The sequence below is a fragment of the Gracilinanus agilis genome, chromosome 5 (assembly GCF_016433145.1).
Source record: "Gracilinanus agilis isolate LMUSP501 chromosome 5, AgileGrace, whole genome shotgun sequence".
In the NCBI taxonomy this organism is placed as follows: domain Eukaryota; kingdom Metazoa; phylum Chordata; class Mammalia; order Didelphimorphia; family Didelphidae; genus Gracilinanus; species Gracilinanus agilis.
Genome location: NC_058134.1, coordinates 164,597,040 through 164,615,837, shown reverse-complemented (window position 1 = coordinate 164,615,837; position 18,798 = coordinate 164,597,040). Strand labels below are relative to the sequence as shown.

At 33.9% G+C, this 18,798-nt stretch overlaps 1 protein-coding gene across 1 annotated transcript in view; it reads left to right on the top strand.

The window, feature by feature from the left end:
• Positions 1-18,798, top strand: part of SEMA3A (semaphorin 3A) — a 296,356-nt gene that overhangs the window by 107,754 nt on the left and 169,804 nt on the right. Inside the window, exon 4 of the mRNA XM_044677729.1 lies at positions 17,655-17,774. Coding sequence (XP_044533664.1) covers positions 17,655-17,774 — 120 coding nt within the window. The remainder of the gene's footprint in view (positions 1-17,654; positions 17,775-18,798) is intronic.

The following is an 18,798-nucleotide window of genomic DNA, read 5'->3' as shown; positions in this document are numbered from 1 at the left end:
CAGATCTTCCTGATTCCAGGTCTTGTTCTCTTATCTAGATTTTTGCACATTTTTATTATACTTCACAAAACACTTGTTTTCTCACCACAAAGTAGTGATAGGTAAGTATAATCATCCCTGTTCTGCAGTTGATACTAACTGAGGGATAAAGGAGTTAATTCAAGCACATTGTAGACCAAAAACTGAAAGCCAGGATGCTTGACTCCAAGCAGAGTATTCTTTCCATTATGTGATGCCTTTTAATCGTTCTAATATGATTAAATTATCAACTGTTTAAGGTAACGTGAATCGAATCGCTAACATCATGAAATATTCCGTATATACTGCATTATATCAGTTCCATTGTAATAAAATACGTTCTCTTTTCATTAAACTATTGTTTAAATGGTGAGAAAATGGCAAGAGTTGCTATCTTCTCTATTTCAAATAAAAGCATATTTTTCATTTTTTACCTCTTTAACTCAAGAAAATAGCTAATAAAATGAAAAAATTACCTTTCTATAATCTACATAGAGATAAATAGGCATGCTATTTCTGATTCTCTACTTTGTTTTATTTCTACAGAATAGTGTATTTAGTTGAGGCAACCAGATTTTATTCATTTATACACATACTATCGTCATTTTGGGAGCTGCTAGGAGGCACAATGGAATCAGGAAGGCTCATCTCCCTGAGTTCAAATCTGGATTCAGATACTTAGTAGCTGTATGACCCTGGGCTCTTAACAGTTTGCTTTATTGGAGGAAGAAATGGCAAACCACTCCCAGTATCTCTAACAGGAAAACCCCAAATGGAGTCATAGAGTCAGACATGACTAAAAAATGACTTAAAGGCAACAATCATTTTACTCATTTCTTTTTCAATTTTTAAAAAAGTAAAATAAAATATTTTACTTGTGGGAGATTAGGGATAATCATAAAGGAAAAGATTAATAACATTGTTGTATATTTTCCAAATGTACACTCAATAAAAAGTTGGAGAAACTCATGAAGGAAGTCGTGAATGTAGACATTCAGCATCTTATTTATAGAATGCTATAAAGATTGTGTGTGGAAAATTCTAAAGGGAGTATTTTGTAAATAATAGGCAGTTATGGCTTAGGGAATATAATTTCTTCAAAGAATTTCTGTGATATTGAAAACAATAAGAATGAAATGAAGTCTTTTAAATAGCCACCAAGACTCTAAAATAGGTTTCTTACCAATGCAGGAAGTGAGTTGAACCTTCATGCAAAATAAGTAAATAAATTTTAAAAACTATTCAGTTCAATTCTTTAAAAGCAACATTAAGTACCTCTTCTTATGTAAATTCTGTGTTCCCCTCTTAAAATCCTTCCCAGATGTTTTTAGTTTAGGGTTACTTTTCTTAACAATGATAGTTTATATTTAGTGATATTGCCAAGAACCTTAAAAAGTCCCTTTTGTCGGGTATGGTGGCACATGCCTGTAGCTTCTGCTGTTAGGGAGGTGGAGAGCAGTGGATCTCTTAAATCTGGGTGGTTAGAGCTGAAGTAGGGCTAAAGAAGTTGGAGTGTATGCACATATGCCTTAAACTGACATGGTGAGCCCCTGGGGAGTGTAAAGCTACCATGCTACTCAAGGAGGTGCACACAGGGAAAATGGAACAAGTTAAAGCTTTTGAAGCAATCAATTTGAGAATTAGGCACATGAGTGTCTTCTAAATTTCCTATCTGGGTTAGGTAGGTAGGTAGACTCATATCCAAACTAAATAATCAGATAGCAAATTGATAGATAAAAGTAAAGGGAAAGGAAAAACAGAAGAAAGGAAGGAAGGAAGGAATGGAGGAAGGAAAGAAGGAAAGGAGGAAGAGAGAGAGGAAGGGAGGGAGTAAGAGTGGCAGGTAGAGAAGAAGAAATGATGGAAGAAGATTCTTTTAACAAATGATGGGTAGATAAGACAGTGAAAGTGGCCCTTCTCTACTTATGCATAGTGCCTCACAAAATAAAGGGTTACAGTCTTGGGTTTGTACCCCAAATATCTGGGAATAAACGAGGCCTCTCCGACTGATACTGCAGCAAAGAATCCATGCCCCTGGCTTTCAGATCATCCAGAGAGACAATTTCTGAAAAAGATTATGCTGCCACAAAGTTATTTTATTCAATAATGGCTAGATTCTGCCTGGTATATTATGTTGGATTTTAGAATAAAATTTTAATGAAAAGATTACTAAACTTAACTATATGAATGTGAGCAAGATTGTGAGCAGAGTTTAATTATTTCATATGAAGAAGAAACTAGGAATATTTAATTTATTGAAGAGAAAACCACAGGGATGTGTGGTGAGACTATACTGGTTGCCTTCAAATACTTGAACTGCTCTTACTTGCCAAAAAGGAATAATTTGATCTTAGTTGCTCCAGAGGAAAGAACTAGAAAACCAGTGTCTGTTATATTGAGTCAAATTATATGATAAAGAGCTTTCTCATTGTTTAAACTCAGACTATGAAATTGGCAATTGGTCATACTTCCAAGTGAAGTATTCAAGCAGAATAGGGTTCTTCATCTTTTTCGTTTGTCATGTTTTCGGTACTCTGGTGAAGTCTTTCAAGAATATGACTTTTAAAAAAATCTTTGTATCTTCTTAACAGCTCTAAGACAGAATGGCAAGGGGTAGGCAATTTGAGATTAAATGACTTGCCCAGGGACACATGGGAAGTGTCTTAGGCCAGATTTGAACTCAAATCCTCCAGATTGCAGGCCTGGCACTCTAACCACTGTACCACTGAACTGTCAACAAAAATAAAGCTTTTAAATGCATAAAATGAAATTCATTCCATTGTAAAGTATATCAATTTTATTTAAATATAGTTATCAACATATGTAAATTTTGAAAAATCATAGATTCTTGGTTATCTATATAATCACTTTTTTGTGACTTTTTAAAAATTCAGTGATTCGTTAAGTCCCTTTTAAAACAAGAGTTTAATAATTTGACAACTAATAAATTATAAGTAAAACCACATAGTTCAGTTAACAAATCTCTGTATGTAATTCAAGTAGTCACATTATGAATCTCCATTTATAATCAGGCTTAACTGTGATACTTGGTATTTGCTTAGTGCTTATTATCTTACTTTGATATTCTTAAAATTAATATGTATAGATAAACTTTATTATTCATGTTTAGTGCCTGTCACATAGCATATGCTTAATGTGTGCTTGTTGATTGACTAACAAATGAAAGACTAACATGTGCTAAGAAAGTAGAAGAATCTGCTTTCAATCAGTCAGTCTCTGAAATCTCATCTTTTGTTTTCCTGAGTAAACTATTGTTTCTCTGAGATAAGCTTCAATGATATAAAATGTCATTTGCATGACTATACTTAGAATATTTTGAATATGGTTTAAAATCAAAATTACAACAGCATGAGTGGAAAAAAACAGATTTTTATATTTCTTTGCTCAGTAAATCTTCATGAGAATTTAAACTTTTAGCTCTTTTGTTAGCACTGAAGGATATTTTGGCTTCCCCTGCTTTCAGTTATTGTCTCTTCTCAAATGATCTAGTGATCTGTCACTTTCTCCTCAAAACTCATAATTGTTCCAGTTGTAAATTCCTAGCAGCATTCACCCAATCAGGAGGATTGAAAATGTGAAGACATATGTATATTAGAACTCAAAACATTTTATATTATTATGAAGATGGTTTTGAGCCTTTTGGAGAACCCTGGATATTCTGGGAGCTTTCAAAGGTCTATGACTACTTTTTTTTTTTAAATTTGAAAAAGTTTAATTAATTTAGAATATTTTTTCCATGGTTATATGATTCATGTTTTTTTTCCCCCTCCCCTCCTCCCACCCCCATCCCATAGCCAACAAGCAATTCCACTGGGTTTTACATGTATCATCGATCAAGCCCTATTTTCATATTGCTGATATTTGCACTAGGGTGATCATTTAGAGTCTACATCCCCAATCATATCCCTATTGACCCATGTGATCAAGCAGTTGTTTTTCTTCTGTGTTTCTGCTCCTACAGTTCTTTCTCTGGATGTGGATCACATTCTTTCTCATAAGTCCCTCAGAATTATCCTGGATCATTGCATTGCTGCTAGTAGAGAAGTCCATCATTCCATTCAATTGTGCCACAGTGTATCAGTAGGACCACTTTTTGACAGCTACTTTACTACATTGTTCTCCCTGTCCTCTTTTATTTACATAAGATAATACCCGAGTTCAAAAATTTAAACTTGTACTGATTTATATAAACCCTTTAATATCTAAAACTTGGTTTCATCTTCTCTTTGAAATGATTGTCTTTTCACGGGAACATACTAGATTTAACCTGTGATTTCACAAGTGGAAGACTAGACATTATTTCATACAGCTTCTTGATTTCATTTCCTTTACCAGCATTCAATGACACTTTGGCAATACATATATTGTCTCTGATTAAGGTCAGTGGAAGCCTTGCCTTAGGAAGGATTGCAGATCTGGGTCCAAGAAATTTAGTCTACTTCCTTTACTCTCATTTTATTTAAGATTTTTGCTTGGGGAAAATATGGAATCATATTAAGGCAAAATGTGAAAGCAATTTATTTCGGATGACAAAGTAAATGCATAACTGAGCTCAGGGATTGCAATTTAACTCCAGGATTCGGAAGTAAGTAACCTACTCCTAGGGTAACTGGAACAGATCAGGTACATGATACTCAATTTACACACTAGCCCTGAGAATTGCTTTCACTTGAAGAATTTGCTTGCAGGTCTCCCAATACAAACAACATATTCAAGCAAATTACTGTAAGAAATCCTTTATCCTAACAAAGATGTTTCTTTAGAGATTAAATAACATCAGAAGCCCTATTGTTCAACGTATTTTAAAGAATTGAATGCTTTTTATATCTTTTGATTTTACCTTTTCATAATGAAAAAGAATGATTAAATATCTTTGATTTGCAAGACTGAAAATTATGTCTTAATTTGTTGTGCCATGGGGAAAAGAGAGAATGAAATAAATGTGTTTATTCCTCTAGGAAATCCCTTAAATCGTGTATTTTGATTAAATATTTAAACATGTTAGTTTAACCAGAGGAGTAAGAAGTATAAATCTTATTTTTAGGGGAGATGGTAAGACTATAAGAGTCAACATCTTTCCTAAGGAAATTAAACATTAAACTCTATGAATTAAAATAATTAAATAGAATTTCATTTTCAGGGGTGTAGAATGATGAATTTTTCTCCTTATTAGCATTCAGTGTGCATCCAAAATTAATGCTGTGAAGGAAAAGGAGGAAAAACATTTGGGTTAAAATGACACATTTTTTAGATCAGTATACATGCCAGAGATTTATGTGTGGTTGAACCTAAATACAGACACAGCATGTGTGTGTGTGTGCGTGTATGTATGTATGTGTAGGCAGTATCTCACAATTGTGATATGCACATTTCCTAAAGGAAAAGAATTTGAGCCAACACTGTCTAACTTTATTCAGCAACTTAATTTTAGGCTAAAAGACTCACAACTTCTAGATTTAATTTGCACTTAGCTTCTCTATATTTGTTTGCAGCTATTCTTTAAGTGGCGTACTTTTAATCATTGCCTTTTAGTGACCACCCCAGTTATATAAATGTTACAAACTAAAGTTCCATGAATATTTTCCATGAGTATATTTCATCTCAAGCCAGAACATGCCATTTTAAAGCTTTAGTCATTTGGTTATAAACTATGAAGCTTCAGGCTTTTATTGGACTATAACAATAAAATATCAACAACCCTAGCTTCCCACTACCACCACCAAAGAACATTGTGAAATTTTCCAAACATTATTTTAAATGTATTTAAATATTTTAAGTAGCCATGTTCCATACTTTTAAAGGAACCAGGGGAAGCGAGAATGGTATACTTCCACTTCCTCTGACCATGTTCTTGATAATTACGAAAAGTCTTATAGAGAAGAAGTAGGGCAAAGAGGAGAGATTGATCACAAACTTTAACTAAAGGCTAGTCCCAGAATGGCTGTAGGACATTGGAATCCAAAGAAAAAAGAAATAGAGTGAGTTGGTTACTGGTCAGAGTTCAAAACCAAGGGCACATTCTGAAGATTAAGAAGCTGCAAAGTAAGGAGTGCCAAATATCAACCCTATTTCTGAACTCTAGCTACTTCCTGAGGTTTAGCCTTTTGCTAGTGCTGACACCCTGCCTCACCCTCCGCTGACCCTGTTGCCTGCTGTTGCTTCAGCTCTTCTCTCTGAATTTGGGGACCCATAAAAAAGGCTGGGAATCACCACTCTCTTGTTTTTAAAACCAGAATGGAACAGCCCTAAAATTTCCTTTTTCATTGCTGAGAAAAGTTTTTTAGATTCTCAAATGCTAACACTCATATAATGGATAAGATATAATATTTTTTATTAAAATAAATACCCCAAATTCAGAAAGAATGGGTTATCATCCATTATGTTTCAAAATAAGATTATCATTACTGAGGTTTATAAACTGTAACATGTCAATATTGATTTCAAATAGAATCATAAATGTTTAAATAAAATGGGCCTTTAAATAAACTTTATTCCATACCATTTCCAAGTCATTTTCCCACCTTTGATGGTGCATTTAAAAGAATCGATGTTCACAAATAGACTCTAGTTTAGTGATAATCCATAACTCACTGACCATTTCCATAGTTTCATGTAGACATTGATCAAACGTTCTCCGTCGTCACCATCATAGTTGACTTGGATTATTGTGACTCTTGTTTAAGGAATTTCATTTAAATGAAATTTCAAGATTATGCATGACATCTTCTGGGTAATCTACATGAAGTTCCCCGCCTAGCCCCACAGACCCTTGTTAATTTTCAGCATTCGGACCCTAACCAGCCAAGGATGGCAGGTAATCATAGCCAGAGAAAACAACACCTACTTGTCAATGCTCAGCTGATGAATCCCTCCATACTTAACTTGGAAATACCTTCATATATATAATGACCTGAGTGAAACAACTGTCACTGGGATCATATTCAAGCCTTAGTTGAACTTGTAAAAATTTGACCATCAAGAACTTAAAGCTGTTTTCATGCTATAACGAGGCATTCAAGTTAGAATCCCTCAGAAAACACAAATGACAATATTTTTAAACATTTATTAATATTCATTTTTAACATGGTTACATGGTTCATGCTCCTACTTTCCACTTCACCCCTCGCACTCCCCCCACCCATAGCCGATGCACATTTCCACTGGTTTAAACATGTGTCATTGATCATGACCTATTTCCAAATTGTTGATAGTTGCATTGGTGTGGTAGTTTCGAGTCTACATCCCCAATCATGTCCGCCTCAACCCATGTGTTCAAGCAGTTTTTTTTCTTATGTTTCCTCTCCTGCAGTCCTTCCTCTGAATGTGGGTAGCGTTCTTTACCATAAATCCCTCAGAGCTGTCCTGTGTCATTGCATTGCTGCTGGTACAGAAGTCCATTACATTTGATTTTACCATAGTGTATCAGTCTCTGTGTACAATGTTCTTCTGCCTCTGCTCCTTTCCCTCTGCATCAGTTCCTGGAGGTCTTTCCAGTTCACCTGGAATTCCTCTAGTTTATTAGACCTTTGAGCACAATAGTATTCCATCACCAGAATATACCACAATTTGTTCAGCCATTCACCAATTGAAGGGCATACCCTCCTTTTCCAGTTTTTTGCCACCACAAAAAACACAGCTATAAATATTTTCGTACAAGTCTGTTTATTTATGATCTCTTTGGGGTACAAACCCAACAATGGTATGGCTGGATCAAAGGGCAGGCAGTCTTTTATAGCCCTTTGAGCATGGTTCCAAATTGCCAGCCAGAATGGCTGGATCAGTTCACAGCTCCACCAGCAATGTATTAATGTCCCAATTTTGCCACATCCCCTCCAGCATTCATTACTCTCCCCTTCTTTCATTTTAGCCAATCTGATAGGTGTGAGGTAATTCCTCAGAGTTGTTTTGATTTGCATTTCTCTAATTATTAGAGATTCAGAACACTTTTTCTGTGCTTATTGATACTTTTGATTTCTTTACCTGAAAATTGCCTATTCATGTCTCTTGCCCATTTATCAATTGGGAAATGGCTTGATTTTTTTAAACAATTGATTTAACTCCTTGTATATTTGAGTAATTAGACCCCTGTCAGAGTTTTTTGTTATAAAGATTTTTTCCCAATTTGTTGTTTCCCTTCTGATTTTGACTACATTGTTTTTGCTTGTACAAAAGCTTTTTAGTTTAATATAATCAAAACCATTTAATTTACATTTTGTAATTTTCTCTAACTCTTGCTTGGTTTTAAAATTTTTCCTTTCCCAGAGATCTGACAAGTATACTATTCTGTGTTCACTTAACTTATTTATAGTTTCCCTCTTTATATTCAAGTCATTCACCCATTCTGAATTTATCTTGGTGTAGGGTGTGAGATGTTGATCTAAACCTAATCTCTCCCATATTGTTTTCCAAATTTCCTAGCAGTTTTTGTCAAATAGTGGATTCATGTCCCAAAAGTTGGGCTCTTTGGATTTGTCATACACTGTCTTGCTGATGTCATTTACCCCAAGTCTATTCCACTGATCCTTCCTTCTGTCTCTTAGCCAGTACCATATTGTTTTGATGACTGCTGCTTTATAGTATAGTTTAATATCTGGTACTGCTAGGCCACCTTCCTTCACATTTTTTTTCATTATTTCCCTTGATATTCTTGACCTTTTGTTATTCCAAATGAAATTTGTTATAGTTTTTCCTAATTCAGTAAAGAAGTTTTTGGTAGTTTGATAGGTATGGCGCTAAATAGGTAAATTAATTTGGGTAGAATTGTCATTTTCATTATGTTAGCTCATCCTACTCATGAGCAATCAATGGCTTTCCAATTGTTGAGATCCAGTTTTGTCCCAAATGACAGTATTATCTGCAACCCAGTGGTCTAATTCCACTTCTGGCAAGCATCTTGTATTGATTTAAATTAAATGTATCTGTTTTACTTGAGGAAACCATGAGTAAGCAGTTTAGATCTTGGTTCTTGGCCCAAGTACTTTGCCTTAGTATATACAAGTTGAGAGATTTTCAGACAAGGTGCCCTAATTCCAAATATCATTCCCACTATCTGGCATATTACCTCCCATTTTATATTTATTCTTTTGGATTTTTTTGTAGGATATTTGAGTTTCCCTTGTCTTTTTATCTTTGTCTATATATCTTTTATCTATCTGTGGCAACGATTTTTGCTTTTAGCCATCAAAAGGAGGAACAAATAGCAAAATTGTTGATGTCAAACTTTAATTTTATTCGGAATGATGATATTTATGTTTAGAATAGAAATATCATTATATAACCTGCATGTGAATACTCCTATGAGCAAGATGTCATCATTGTATGCCTAGAGTTAAACTTTTCCTATTTTATTTCTTGGCTTTAGAATTGGAGTATATGTGCCTAATACTTCCTTTCTTTTCTACCAGGTCTCCCAATCCCCTTATTAACTACTTCCATCATGTTCTTTTGTTAACTCCAGATGAGAAAACTGAGTTTTGGTTAAAGAGTGTTAGAAGGAGGAAGCAAGTGAAGAGGGGAGAAGAGGAGAGTGGGAACCATGGCACTTTCCATTTGAAAATATACATATAAATACTAATCCTTCAGTGATAAAACATTACTTTTTAGAGGATTTAAAAATTAGTTTTCTACTTTAAAATGAAAAATAACTACATAGTTCAACTTTATATATTTGTTTATTGTCCTTAAGTTACTTAGCAACTATATCCTATATCTTAGCAGTCCCCTGGGTCCTTTCAACACTTGGTAGATTTACTTTCACTTTCAGCTCAGCTATTCCTGGAGTATTTTTGGCTTCAGTGACTGCCAGTAGAAATTAGAGTAGAATGGGCAACTCATTAAAAAGAGAGTGATTTCGACTATACCCTGGTGCATTAACATGTGCTGTTGCCTGTGGAATGACTGGAGGAGGGGAGTCAGAATGTGCAGTATTTTTGCCAAAGGTTTGAAAAGAAATTGATGAGACACCTCAAATTGAGAAGAAGCTCTTCTGAGATAATTTCTAGATTGGCATTCTTAAATTGACACCTTTGTTCTGTGGCTATCAAGCTTATTGATTTGGCAAAAAGTCCACCAAAGACCTGGGTTATCATAAAATTAATGACAGCTCCATCCTTGTCAACACTTTCTTTATAAATCATTTCCTATTATCTTGCATACAGGTCTTGGATTCATTGGTTATAGGTCTATTTGGTTCATGAACTTTACCTAGGCTTATATTATTGTTGAAAAAATATTTCAGCTGTCTTGAAGTGACTTAAAGGGTGAATTCAGAACAAAATGGAGGTTAATCACTTAATAGTGGTAGTCAGGGAGGGATTTTAAATTAGTTCTGAAGAATATTTCTGGTTCCAAACGCCACATTAAAAATACTTTGATTTCTAGCAACTGAAAAAGTGAGTTTGCAGAAATCTTGGAGGTATTTGGAATAGAGGGATTTGGGTTGAGGATCTTTAGAGATCCTTATTTTGTCCTAATTGTTCTAAGTTACCTCACTAAGGATGTCTAACTTTAGAATTGGGGTGATGCAAAAATTTACATAAAACTTTGTTTTTGGACTATATAAAACATCTTGTAAGCCTTTTTCATAATAGTGTATCTATCAGTGCTTTGACCAAAGCATACAGTTGTTTCTCCAAATCAGATAGAAATATGAAAGCTTTTTAAAAAAGAATAAAACCATCCTTTAAATTTGGATATTTTATTTTTTCATTTACCCATAGCTGTATCTCATCTCCTCTTAGAGCTGAATGTGATTACTTATAGGCATAGAATTTGTTATTATAATGGACCAATGAGATCATATATTATAGGTTAACTCTATTCACAGATGTGGAAATCATGTCCCAGAGAAATGTTTTACCCAAGACTACACAAGGAATAATCAATCAATTAAAAAAAACATTTATTAAATAGCTACTGTGTGTCAGACACTTTGCCAAATGCAGTGTATAACCTTACGACTTTGCTCTTGTGACTCTATATCTGATACTATTTTCATTCTATTGTATTTTCTTTCCATTTTTGCATATGTAAATATTTTAGTGGAAACTATGCATTTTAGGACTAAGCATTTTTTCTCATAATTGTGTCTATGGTGAAGAACATCAAAATGACCTTCTTCTTCATAGTGCTTGTTTAAGATCCTGTTGCTAATGACATTGTCACATAACACAAGAACTTTTAACACTTGAAGGTATATCATATTCTATTTGAAAACATAAGAACTTGACTAAGTTCAATTCATTTTACAATTGAGAGAAAGCGATATACATTTTCTAACATCTTGCATAAATCAGTCTCCATTTTTTCCAATTAGCTTTTTATGAAGTAGGGAAGTAAAGAAAAGCCTGTTTTAAGAGCTCTCAATTTCATTGATATTCCCTCCCCAGCTTTCTACCATTCACATTTTCACATTGTATATATTCCCTTTCCACGTTCTTTCATAGAGCTTCCCTAGAAGATCTTCCCAATGTTCCTTATGGACATAAAACAAATTCTCCAAATCAACAACTTTTAAAAAATATTATGGAAAGTTATGGAGTGGATCACATTAGGTAAATGGTTCAGAAGAACTGAACAATGAAACTGAAAAATAGTTAGACAGAGGAGATAAGTTAAGCTGTCTATGGGCCTTATCAGCTTCTCTGTTCCATCAGTAACTACCTCCTGAAACTTCCCAGGACCCTTTTAACACCAGAAGGAAATCTAATTTGGCGATTATCACTACTATTGTAACATCATCTGTCATTCCTATGTTGCCAAAGTGTATTTTCTCACTTGATGAAGATTAAAAGTTGTAAATCTGAAGAAAAATATTTATAGGAACTTTAACTACAAAAACATGATTTCAAAACAATTAGTCCACTTACCCGACTCAGTAAAACAACAAAGCAGTTTATGGAGAGAAAAACATTCAGTCTGATCTGTCATTTAATTGAATGATCAATTAGAACAGTTGACCTTAAAGGCCCAGTCTTAGGTAGACATGGTCTTCAGCACTCATACTACATAGTTTAAAAATTGGAAAAAAACTGCTTTTTAAACTTTGTGCCTTGAAATAAATATGGATATAGCTTTTAACTCTGGCCACATAGTTTTATATTTCTACAAAACTAAGAACGATGACAATAAAGTAGAAAACTGCACTAGTTTTATGTTATGCTGAATGATTGTGGTAAGTCATGAAACAATCCAAGATACATTGTAAAATCAGAAAAGGTATATTATAATGGATAATATAGCCTACTTATATTTTATAAGGCTCATAGGGAAAAATGTGAATTAACTTCAACATTATCCAAATATACACTAAAATCAGCCAACTAAATTGACATTAGTAATGTACATGCTGCATGTGAATTTTACCACGTGTCCCTCTCAGACCATTTAGTGGCTCCTGTAGCATCTTGAAAGAGAGGCTGAGCTTTTGGTGGATGATACAATCACAGCTGGAATAGCAGAGTGGTTAAAAAAATTAAAAAAGAAGGAAACAACAACATCATTAGATAAATATGGCACAATATTAAATAGAGGAAGGGATAAAGTGAGTGACAGCAACAATCTCCAGGATTACTCTCTTGGCTGTAGGATCCTCAGATTCCTCTAGCTTGCCAAATAAATCGACCAGGGGAAAAGAACGTCAACAGATTAACTTCAGAAATTAAGTTTATTAATGGAATTCCATACGTAAATACATCCACCCAGCATGATAGGAAAATGTTTCCTCTGCTTTCCCAGCTGTTAGATGATACCTTAAAATTGTTCTGTCTAACTCACTGAAGGAATGAAGACAAATCTTTTTTTGTTGTAGATGAATGCTCACTGACCTGAGGCAATGTGAATTCTGCCCACTTATTTTGAGCTGATTTATATTGTAATATATTTTAATATAGTGTAAGTTATTTGAAGAGGAGAAATGATGTGTGATATGAACAGGGTCCACTGATTTCTAACTTAAAAAGTAAAGGTATTTTGTCAATAGTTAAGGCATCCACAGGGGTATGTTTGTAAATCATAAGTGTTTGTTGTGGATGTAGATAGTAGAAGCTTATTAAAAACACCTCCGCTGTTTTAACTTTCATACATGGAGCAGTTGTTTTGACAGATGGAGGGACTTTATTTTAGGAACTGTCCAGGAAAAGTCTGACTAACACAGTCTAATCAGTATTACATATCTGCAATATTTGTTTTTGAATCATTGTGCATTTGACTTTTAGGGATTTTTGGTAGAGTTTTTTTTTCCTCTAATTCATTTTTTCTAGGCTAATTTTTTCTCCACATTTCCTCCATCTATTTGATGTACACATACTGAAAACTCTTACAAATAACTGTAAACGTTTTGTCAATAAGGATGATACATTGATTGTCATGCATAGGCTTTACTTAGACTAATTTATTACTGCTAAATCTTTTGAGGACAGTTTTTCTGAACTTGGTTAAAATTTATAATGCGTTTGGACTTCAAGATAGTTCAAGCATCATCACAGGAGTTGATATGTTCAATCAGCTCCAAGCAAACCAAAGCTTTTTGATAACCTTGTTCATATACAACTCAGAAAGAATGAAGTCTTAAAAAATATATTTGTTCTGATTTGATTTTTCTCTTCCATTACCCTTTAAAACCCTCTAGTGGTGAGTCAAAGAGCAATGTAGTGCCAAAAAGTGTATTACAGTTTAAAAGTTTTCAGAATTGCCATGGTTCAAGCAAAGGTCACAAAGTCTTTTCTTCTGCCTCCTTGGAGCAGAAATGTGTGAAGTATCTTTCCTTCCTCTGCCATACTCACTCTCTCCTTCTAAAGAAATATTCAAGCTGGTTCCAAACAAAAATGAATATCCTGTTCAGGAACTAACAAAACTTTGGCAGCAATAAATTGAGATTTTCTTTTCCCCTGAATCCAATGAATGACAGGAGAAAAATCATTTATGCGAAATCGTTTTTTAAAAATGATTACCAACAATAGCTCTTTTAAGATTCTGACTCTTTTATAGAAATTAATTTAATTCCTTTCCCTTCCTAGAATGGATGTTGATATATTCTCCTTTATGCTATTTTTAGCCCAGATAGAAATTTTCATTTAATTCCTTTGTTTCCCTTTAAGTATCTTACTCTTGTAGCTCATTTTTTTTTCTTTCTCTCTGTTCTATTTGCATGGTCCTTCGCATTCAAAGCAATATCCAGCAAGCCTCAGGGCATAGCAGAAACATAACCTACTGCCAACTAGGAGAGCCTAGTTGAGTGATAAACTCATTCCAGGCTGTGGGCCAATAGGGTGGGTTTTGCTGCTATGTAGAACTGATACATTCAATCATCAGCATCCACATTAACGTTGTTTGCCAAGTTTCACAGCTAGAGGTGTGCATAGATACTATTTTTTTATTCTCCAACAAGATTTGGGAGTGGCTAGACTTTTTTTTGTAATGGTCCATCTATGAAAGGTAGGATAGAAAGGCATAAAAACTGATGATATTTCGTGTGTCTGGGTCCCATAATTTGTAGGAAGTTCAAATGCTTTCCAAACAATAATTAAAAACCCCTTAAAGTCTTTCAGAATATGATTTTAGTGAGGGCAAACTGAGGCACTGAAAAATTATAAGCATGTAAACTAAAACAATAGGAAAGTAAAATAATCCCCAAGCCCTAAGCATTGTTTCACATATATAAGTGGGGGTGTGGATCAAGTTAAAATTATCAAACTGGAACCTTGTTTACATTTATTTCAGATTCTTAAGCATGGAGAGAAATTTCTGCCCTTTATCTAAAATATAGTGGAGTTTAATCTCTCTACTTTCCAATTTCTTTATTTTACTTGGGGGTTACAGGTAGAGTAGAAACTTAGGGACTTTAAGTTGATTTGGTATAGTTTGTATAATTTTGGACTATTATAATGTTATGAGTTAATAATTTAAATTATGACATTAATTCTTGAGTTTAATTTAATATATTGTAAGGTCTTATTATGCAAAAATGAATTCAAATGGATTTAGTATAATTGATTAAATTTTGAAATCCTAGAATATTATGAAGTGACAGCTAGATAGTGCAGTGGGATAGAGTGCTTGAGCCTGGTGTCAGGAAGTCAACTTCTTGAGTTCAATTCCAATCTCACACTCTGACTAGCTAGTCAAGTCACTTAACTCCATTTGCCTCAGTGAGTAATCGCCTCCCTGTGTGATTTGAGAGGTGCCATGAATGTTTCCCATAGATGTTTCCCATAGATATCTCTTGCTGATGCCTCTGATTTTGCCATAAAGTTTTCATTTATTTCTGATAAAAATCTGAGTCTTTAATCTAATAATTTAATCTAAATCATTTTAAATACAAATAATCCTGGGAATGGAATATAACAACTCCCTAAATGTTCGATTTGCTTTTCCTGATTTAATAAGAGATTCTAAATTTCCCAACCTGCCCTAGGTTCTGAGCACAGGGCATTCTGATTACAGCCAAGGCAACTGAAAGGGGTGGGAAGACATTCAGGACTCCTAAGAAAAAATTTGTCAGAATTTTATTTGGGTATGAGTCCCCTTATGATGAAACAAAGGCATCTTGTGAAATTCAAGTTTTCTTAAGGGAAACAAAATTGAGACATTAATCTTGGGATTCCTTTTACATTTTGTAAGGTCTGACTAGACCAAAAAAATGAACTTAAAGATCTTTCTTACGACAATTGAAAAATAAAAACTAACCACCTCTCTGATTACTCTCAAAAGTGACAAGGATTTGATGTCCTGAAGCTTTGAAGTTAAAAAATAACTTATTTTTGGAAGCAGATTGTCAAAGGGCACCCCTAAAATTGATTTTCACAGATAACAATAGAAACCAGTTGAATTGTGATTAATTTGTGAATTATTTCTGTTTGGTTTTGACCATCTGATTCTTTTTTTGCTGGGGCAATAGGCGTAAAGTCAAAAACTTCAGGGGCAAATATACAATACCTATGTATTTATAAAGGTCAGGTGGACAATTATACCAAAAAATGCCTAAACCATTAGATATTTTACTTAATAAGTTGAATATAATATGGAGATGGATCTGTTTTGAGTATTGCATTAATTATTTTAATTATAGCATTAGAGTAAAACTTTTCTTCCACTGTATTGGCTAACTTTGTCTCATATGCTAACTTTTACCTTTATTAGTAGATTTACCTATTTGTTTTAGAAACTGAGTCTTATTGGAAACAATCTGAAAAATATGAAACAAATTTTAGCTAAACTTTTATGGTCATACAGATGAATACCCAATTGGAAAACGTTTAAAAAAGATGTTATGTGTTCGGTAACAAAATTCATAACACATTGTATTCTATATGTAACTAATTTTTAAAATTTGTATTTTTTGGGCAGTGGAGCATAACAGCTTATTGAAGTCATTATGATAGTTGATTTTTAAGATGTTGATATAAATTTACTTATTAAAATATAAGAAGCTGCTTTTTTCCTGGTACAGATTATGATAGCAATAAAATAAGTTTTAGTATTTTGGAGTTTCCCTTGTAGTTTCTTTAACTAAGGAAAGCATTTTTATTGCATTATGGAAAACATTTTCATTCTTGGAATTTACTTCAAAGTATATTAAAAAAAAATTTTCATTGAATAGGTCCCCTGTCCCTTTCCCTCTCCTGACCCCATCCACCTTTGTTGGAGACATTTCCATAAAGATTTTCACAATTTGAAAGACTCCCAATACTAAAATTTATGATGTTAGACTATCTTCTTTAAGAATGAAATTATATTTAGAGAGCGGGGAAAACAACCACCACTAACCAGTGTTTTATTTTGTTTTTTTTTGACAATCACACCACACATAATACAGTATACATTTTACTTAATAATTAATATATTCCTATTCTCATTTTCATATAAATTTGGCATTACTTTTTAGAATAACCATCAACAGTTTCCCATTTTATTTAATATGTCCATCTTATTTCTAGTAAAGGGAACTAATTTTTCATTACCAATGACTCATTGATCAATTTCCTGCTCCTAATCCACCCCAGAATTCCTGGGTGAACCAAATGGGATTCTAGGTTGTCTGTTATCACGTTCTTTCTTTTCAAATAAACCAGAAGAAAATTTAAATTAAAGTAACTGAAAACATCAGCTTTAACAATATCAAAATTTGAACTAAAAAAATAGAAAAAAAATCACTGGTCTCTAAGGATGTTTAGGTGAGTTGCTTAGAGTGATGTATTTAAAACTAGTCCTTTTTCAAACTCACAATCTATTTACAATGATCAACCTTGAAAAGAAGAATGAAATGTGCAGGACTTTGCTTTCCTTCTACCCAAAGGGAAAAATTCAAGTAGCCTTGACAAAGGAGGACACGTATTAGGAAAGGAAAAAAGTTAGAAATTGGTGGAGTAACTTTCTTTTGTATTGAAAGTAGTGCATATTTTAAAGTTATGTTCCCTGTATGCAGAACAATTAGAACTTGGGTTAAAATAGTCATGGACTGCTGAATAATAAACAAGCCTTAGAATTGTTGTGAAAAGGCCTCAAATAAGAAAATAAATCCGTTCCTCCTCTTAGCATAACCAGCACACTAGAGGATACTTTAGTGATACTAATAGATTCACTGTTTTATTTTATTTTATTATATTTTTTTCTTACAGAAAGAATGTGCTAATTTCATCAAGGTGCTTAAGGCTTATAACCAAACTCACTTGTATGCCTGTGGAACAGGGGCTTTTCATCCAATTTGCACCTACATTGAAATTGGACGCCATCCTGAGGTAAAGCTATTTTTAAAAAAATCTTGTCCATGACCCTTTTCTATTTAAATGCCTTATTGCTAATTGCTGCAGCTCATTTAGTTTCCAAATCATTGCTCTGGGTGATCTACTTCTAATTGAGATGTTGATATTATTTCTGATTTGTGAATGCTAATTAAATGAAGACATCCTCTACCAATAGCTCCAGAACAGAAGGGAACAAAGAAAACTAACATTTGTTTTTAGCCTAGATTACTAAGTCAGTTTTCTTTTGTTTTGGTGGCAGATGCCAACAGGCTCTGTGTGTACCATTGTCTCCTTTGTCTTTTATACTGTCAGCCTCCCCCTCCAGTTCCTTCCTCAGACAGTGCTAGTGTCTACCACCCCAGCTGTTTTCTTCTGCCTGGGGATTAAGACTAGATGTGACCCTGCATACACATTATACATGCTTCTCAGGTATCCCATTTTATCCAAACAGATTTTGGTCATGTTTGTTTTGTTTTTCTGGCTTAGCTAAGTATTGATTTTTATACATTTGTTTATTATTCTAATTGTAAGGAAAGAAACATGGCAAAATGAATAGGATCCTGGGATTAGAAGCAGAAAGATGTGAATTCAAATCCCACTTCAACCACTTCCATCAATTTTAAGGGTGAACATCAGAACTAAACATCTCAAGTCTTAGTCTCCTATAATGTTTGGATTAGAATCTTAAAGTGAGTCACTGAAAAAACGATCCTTTCTCAAACTCACAGCCTTTTTGCAATGAGACACTTTGGAAAGAAAAATGAAAGGTAGTATTTGACTTTCATTACATGCAAGGTGGGGAGAGTGGAAATCAAAGGTCAAAGTCAAAGAGAGCATATAGTGACAAAGAAAAAAGGATAGAGATTGGAGAAGTAACTTTCATTCATATTAAAAGAAGTAGGGTAGCCAGGTAGCACAATAGAGTGCCAGGCTGGATGCTAGAGGACCTGGGTTCAAACGTAGCCTCAGATACTTCCTACTTGTGTGATCTGGGGCAAATCACTTATCCCCAATTGCC